This window comes from Propithecus coquereli, unplaced genomic scaffold (genome assembly GCF_000956105.1).
Source record: "Propithecus coquereli isolate 6110/MARCELLA unplaced genomic scaffold, Pcoq_1.0 Scaffold59, whole genome shotgun sequence".
NCBI lineage: Eukaryota > Metazoa > Chordata > Mammalia > Primates > Indriidae > Propithecus > Propithecus coquereli.
Genome location: NW_012151840.1, coordinates 6,090,212 through 6,096,353, shown reverse-complemented (window position 1 = coordinate 6,096,353; position 6,142 = coordinate 6,090,212). Strand labels below are relative to the sequence as shown.

Sequence of the window (6,142 nt, the reverse complement as noted above, 5' to 3'; positions counted from 1 at the left end):
GTGAGCCACCGCGCCCGGCCCCTTCTCTGTATTTCTAAGAAGTCTCTTTTCCTCTGCTTTGTCTGAATTTTGGAGCCTGCCCTGGTATGTGCATGCTACTTCTCTTCCGATTTTAGGATTTGGCCAAGCGGCACCTCCGGCAGCTCTCTAGGGTTCCTGCTATGGTGGAGGGGTACACAAGTTGGAATGTGTACGAGCTCTGAGAGAGGATAGGTATGGAGATCCTGAGGGAGGAAGTCCAGGGCTCTCTTCCAGACATCTCAGTTTCTCCCCCTTCCTGTTTTCATCAGGTCTGGGACCTGCCGCTATGGGGGACATGAAGACCCCTGATTTCGATGACCTCCTTGCTGCCTTTGACATCCCTGACATTGATGCGAATGAAGCCATCCACTCTGAGCCAGAAGAAAGTGAGGGGCCAGGAGGCCCAGGGAAGCCAGAACCCAGCGTGGGAGGCGAATCTGGAGACCCAGAAGCAGCCTCTGCTAGGGATGACCCTGGGGTTCCAGCCCAGGATTCTGACCATGGCCTGCCGCAGCCAGACATTTCCACAGTCAGTGTCATTGTCAAGAACACTGTGTGTCCCGAGCAGTCTGAGGCCCTGGCTGAGGGTTCAGAAGGGGACGGGGCCCAGGCTGTGGGGTTGACTCAGGAGGGGTCTGTGGAGCCTCATCCAATGCAAAATGGTTTTGGGGGCCCTGAGCCATCCCTCCCTGGAACCCCTCACTCTCCAGCTCCTTCCACTGAGGGTACCTGGAAAGAAAAAGCCATGGAAGGCAAAGCTCCCTTGGACCTCTTTGTGCATTTTGGGCCTGAGCCAGGGGAGCACCCAGATCCCCTGCCTCCCTCTCCACCCTCCCCTCCTGAGGAAGGGGCCATGACCCCTCCCCCTTTCCCCTCTCCTTTTGAGCTGGCCCCAGAGAATGGCCCAAGCCTGCTGTCATCTGGTTCTTCCCCACCGCTGGGGGCCTTGAAGCAGGGCAGCTGTAGTCCCCCTCAGCCCCAGGGTCTAGCCCGGGGAGCCTCAGGCTCTAGCCCTGAAGCCACGAACATCCCTGCCAGCACCTCGCCTCCTCGGGTTGCTGGAGTGCCCTTCTTCAAGCAGTCTCCAGGGCATCAGAGCCCTCCTGCCTCCCCCGAAGTACCTAGTTGTCAGCCCCTGAAGGAAGAAGATGATGAGGGGCCGGTGGACAAGTCTCCCCAGGGAAGTCCCCATAGTCCTTCTAGTGGAGCCGAGGCTGCAGACGAGGACAGCAATGACTCCCCTGCCTCCTCCAGCTCCTCTAGGCCTCTTAAAGTGCGGATCAAGACCATTAAGACGTCCTGCGGGAGTATCACAAGGACTGTAACCCGGGTCCCCTCAGACCCTGATCCCCCTGCCCCCTTGGCTGAGGGGGCCTTCCTGGCTGAGGCTAGCCTCCTGAAGCTGTCCCCTGCAGCACCAACCCCCGAAGGTCCAAAGGTGGTGAGCGTACAGTTGGGTGATGGTACGAGGCTGAAGGGTACTGTGCTGCCTGTGGCCACCATCCAGAATGCCAGTACTGCCATGCTGATGGCAGCCAGCGTGGCCCGCAAAGCTGTGGTTCTGCCTGGGGGGACCACCACCAGTCCTAAGACAATTGCTAAGAATGTGCTGAGCCTGGTGCCCCAAGCCCTGTCCAAGGTTGAGGGGCGGGCAGGGCTGGGGACAGCGGGGCAGAAGGTAAATGGTGCCTCGGTGGTGATGGTGCAGCCTTCAAAGACGGCCACTGGACCAGGTTCAGGGGCTGGCACGGTGATCTCACGGACCCAGTCCAGCCTGGTGGAGGCCTTCAACAAGGTCCTCAACAGCAAGAGCCTGCTGCCTGCCTACAGGCCAAACCTGAGCCCACCGGCTGAGGCTGGGTTGGCCCTGCCTCCAACTGGCTACCGCTGCCTCGAGTGTGGGGACGCCTTCTCACTGGAGAAGAGTCTGGCACGGCACTATGACCGCCGGAGCATGCGCATCGAGGTCACCTGCAACCACTGTGCCCGCCGCCTGGTCTTCTTCAACAAATGCAGTCTGCTCCTGCACGCCCGCGAGCACAAGGACAAGGGTCTCATCATGCAGTGCTCACATTTGGTCATGAGGCCTGTGGCCCTTGACCAGATGGTGGGGCAGCCGGACATCACTCCCTTGCTACCTGTGGCTGTCCCACCTGTCCCTGGACCTCTGGTCTTGCCTGCCTTAGGCAAGGGTGAGGGGGCCATCACCTCTACCATTATAACAATTGCTGCTGAGGCCCCTATTCTGCCACTCTCAGCAGAGCCTCCTGCTGCCCCCGCCACCTCTGCTTACACGTGCTTTCGCTGCCTGGAGTGCAAGGAGCAGTGCCGGGACAAGGCTGGCATGGCAGCCCACTTCCAGCAGCTCGGACCCCCTGCCCCCGGGACCACTAGCACTGTGAGTTGCCTTTCACAGCTCTTATCTGGGGCGGGGACAGCCCGATGCTGTGGGGATAGGATCTAGGAAGGTGTTGGGGGCTTGGTTAGGAGAAGTAAGGGGGCCAGGCCACTCCTCACCAATTTGCCTTGTTTAACCCATTGACAGGTGTGCCCAACCTGCCCCATGATGCTCCCCAATGGTTGCAGCTTCAGCGCCCACCAGCGCATGCATAAGAGTCGACCCCCGCACGTCTGTCCCGAGTGTGGGGGCAACTTCCTACAAGCCAATTTTCAGACCCATCTCCGGGAGGCCTGTCTGCATTTCTCTCGCCGTGTAGGATACAGGTGCCTCATACCCCTCCTTCCATGCTGTTTTAGGGTCTCCTGTCTCCTGGCACCCGCCTTTCAGAGGGCCTCTTGGGGAGATCCCCCATCTCTCCTGCTGCATTCCTCAGCCCTGTCGTGTTGGCAGACTCAGCCCTGAGGTATCATATCCTGCCTTCTCGTCGTTCGTCAAGGAGATGGGGGGAAGCAGGGCTGCCTCTGGAGCTCCAGCTCTGCCCGGCCAGGCCTCCCTTGGGGAACTGGGCCTCTGCGGCTCCCTCTCGCCCCGCCTTGTTCGTGTTCCATTGCTCGTTTCCTTGGAGCACACCCAGCCCCTCAGAATAAGTGGGGTGGGGGTGGGCATGGAGATGCCCCCCACCTAACCATAGGGCCTCCCACTTCCTCCCCAAGGTGCCCCAGCTGTGCAGTGGTGTTTGGGGGTATGAACTCTGTCAAGTCCCACATCCAGGCGTCGCACTGCGAGGTTTTCCACAAGTGCCCCATCTGCCCCATGGCCTTCAAGTCTGCACCCAGCGCCCATGCCCACCTCTACAGCCAGCATCCTAGCTTCCTCACGCAGCAGGCCAAGTGAGACCTGGGCAGGATGGGAGGAGAAGGGGGTGGGCTGGAGGACAGGGGGCCGGCTCACCCCGCCTGACGTCCACGCTGTCCTTCCACCGCCGCAGGATGATCTACAAGTGCGCCATGTGTGATACAGTCTACACGCACAAACCCCTCCTCACCTCGCACTTCGACCAGCACCTGCTGCCCCAGCGTGTCAGTGTCTTTAAGTGCCCGTCTTGTCCTCTGCTCTTTGCCCAGAAAAGGACCATGCTGGAACATCTCAAGGTACAGGACAAAGGGATGGGGGACGGGTGCTTAGTTGTGTTGGCCTGGGGCTGGGGTCACGAACCTCAGCAGCCAGGCCCTCCCCCATAGCAGCCCTCCCCCTTGTCTCCCTCTCACAGAACACCCATCAGTCTGGGCGCGTGGGGGAGGAGCCTGCTGGGAAAGGAGCCGGGGGTGCCCTTCTGACCCCCAAGACTGAGCCTGAGGAGCTGGCTGTGTCTCGCGGTGGGGCAGCCCCTGCTACTGAGGAATCATCTTCATCTTCAGAAGAGGAGGGACTACCCAGCTCCCCCGAGCGTCCCCGCCCCACCAAACGGCCCCGGCGGGAAGTAGGGAGCAAAGGCATCAAGGGTGGGGGTGGTGGCAGCGGTGGTGGTGGCAGTGGTGGCGGTGGCGGTGGCAGCAGCGGTGGCGGCGGCTGGACCTGTGGCCTTTGTCACTCCTGGTTCCCCGAGCGTGATGAGTATGTGGCTCACATGAAGAAGGAGCATGGCAAGGTGAGTGGGCCGCAAGGGGAGTGAGATGGGCTGGAGGGCAGTGTTGGGACTGGTCCGTGTGACAGCGGGGATGGGGTCTCTGATATTTCCTATCCCTGTCCTCCTAGTCAGTGAAAAAGTTTCCCTGTCGCCTGTGCGAGCGCTCCTTCTGCTCTGCCCCCAGCCTGAGGCGCCACGTCAGAGTCAATCACGAGGGAATCAAGCGAGTTTACCCATGCAGGTAACCCCTGCCCCCAGCCCCTTCCTGGCAGGTGACTTCCCAGTACCCCACAGAACCTTCTCACCTGTGTCTTGTCTAAGAGGACTGAGGGTTGAGGTCTCCCTCTGCTCTGGTGGCCCCCTCCTCTCAGGAGCCTCAGCCTTGGGGCTGTCCCTGGTGCCATCCTGCCCACCCTCCCCCTTGCAGGTACTGCACAGAGGGAAAACGCACCTTCAGCAGCCGCCTGATCCTGGAGAAGCACGTCCAGGTCCGGCATGGCTTGCAGCTTGGGCCCCAGTCCCCTGGCCGGGGGAATGCCCTGGCTCGTGGTCCTGGTGCCAGAGCCCAGGTAGGTGCCTATGCCCAGACTGCTGTGTTAGGACCATGAAAGTGGGAAAGTGCTGGCTATCGACCCTGGCCTCAGGAATTAGGGGGGTGGGGTGCCAGGGACTGGATTAGGGATGATGGTGAGGCCTGGTTTCTGCCACTCTCCTCCAGGGGCCAGGTCGGAAACGCCGCCAGTCTTCCGACTCTTGCAGTGAGGAGCCTGACAGCACAACACCGCCGGCCAAGTCCCCCAGAGGAGGACCCGGCTTGGGAGGCCACGGCCCTCTGCGCTACCGAAGCAGTGGACCGGTGGAACAGAGCCTTGCCGTGGGGTTGCGGGTGGGTGGTGGTGCCCAGCAGTGCCTCGACTGTGGCTTGTGCTTTGCCTCCCCTGGCTCCCTGAGCCGGCACCGTTTCATCAGCCACAAGAAGAGACGGGGTGTGGGTAGAGCCGGTGCCCTGGGGCTGGGCGATGGGGAGGAAGATGCCCCCCCTCTGCCAAGGTCTGACCCAGATGGTGGAGACTCACCCTTGCCTGCTTCTGCAGGCCCCCTGACCTGCAAGGTCTGTGGCAAGAGCTGCGACAGCCCTCTCAACCTCAAGACCCATTTCCGCACGCATGGCATGGCGTTCATCAGGGCTCGGCAGGGGGCCAGTGGGGACAACTAGGCCTCAAGCCCGGGACTGACCAGCCCCCCTCTTCCCCGGAAGCCCAGTTTTCCCTGCTGCTGCCTGGTCCGTGGGCTGGGAAGTTTCATTAGCATTCATATTTTTTTCAAATGCTCTCTCCCCAGCCCTGAAGAAAAAGCTTTTGAGGATTATATTAATAGTTATTTGCAGCCTTCCTTTGGGTTAGGCCCTTGGGCCCTAGTAGAGTGGGCCTCCGTTTCTCCTTTCTGAGCCCAACACTAATTATGCTCCTGCTGCAGAACCCCCAGTATGGGACTGGGGGTGGGAGGATGGACTTTCATGTGCCTGCCAGACAGGCACGGGGAAGGACTGATGGGAGGCTCGTGGACACCCCTCCGCAATTCCTTCAGGCACAGACTGGAATTTTCCTCCTCTGGGCCAGGCCCTGCCATGACGCCCCCCACCCCCAACTCCCTGGCACTCAAGCCCCCCACCCCTGCAGTGCCTTTCACTTCTTTTTTTTTTTCCCCCCAGAAATTCAGGGGCGGGGTTAGTGGGGGTGAGTCCTGTCAAGGGGGGCCGAGGGAGAGGAGGGGACAGGCTCTCAGGAATCCTTTATTCTTGTAGTAATAATACTAACAGTGGGGGAAATAGGAGGGAGAAAACCAGACCATTAAAACTGCTCGTGGTTTAACCCCTACTCAGGCCTCTCTTTTTATGTGACTTGGATGATGTGGACTTGGGAGGGAGCAAGAGTCGAAACTTCTTCTCAGGGGAGAAGTGGTGTTGAGCGGGCAGGCGGGGAAGAGGGAGTCTCCCTCCTCCCCTTTCTGTGTGGTGCCTTCACCTTGGACACCGAGGTGTCTGCTTACTCCTCATCACCCATCCCCGCCCTTCCCCTACCGCCACAAAAGCC

General features: G+C 60.5%; 1 protein-coding gene across 2 annotated transcripts in view; it reads left to right on the top strand.

Moving 5' to 3' along the window:
* Positions 1–5,682, top strand: part of ZNF687 (zinc finger protein 687) — a 9,481-nt gene extending 3,799 nt beyond the window's left edge. For both annotated transcript variants that reach the window (XM_012658764.1, XM_012658765.1), the window contains exons 2-9: positions 291–2,419; positions 2,567–2,745; positions 3,136–3,312; positions 3,411–3,573; positions 3,693–4,070; positions 4,178–4,290; positions 4,477–4,618; positions 4,768–5,682. In XM_012658764.1, coding sequence (XP_012514218.1) covers positions 308–2,419; positions 2,567–2,745; positions 3,136–3,312; positions 3,411–3,573; positions 3,693–4,070; positions 4,178–4,290; positions 4,477–4,618; positions 4,768–5,265 — 3,762 coding nt within the window. In that variant the 5' untranslated portion in view covers positions 291–307 and the 3' untranslated portion in view covers positions 5,266–5,682. The remainder of the gene's footprint in view (positions 1–290; positions 2,420–2,566; positions 2,746–3,135; positions 3,313–3,410; positions 3,574–3,692; positions 4,071–4,177; positions 4,291–4,476; positions 4,619–4,767) is intronic.
* The last annotated feature ends 460 nt before the right edge of the window (positions 5,683–6,142 follow it).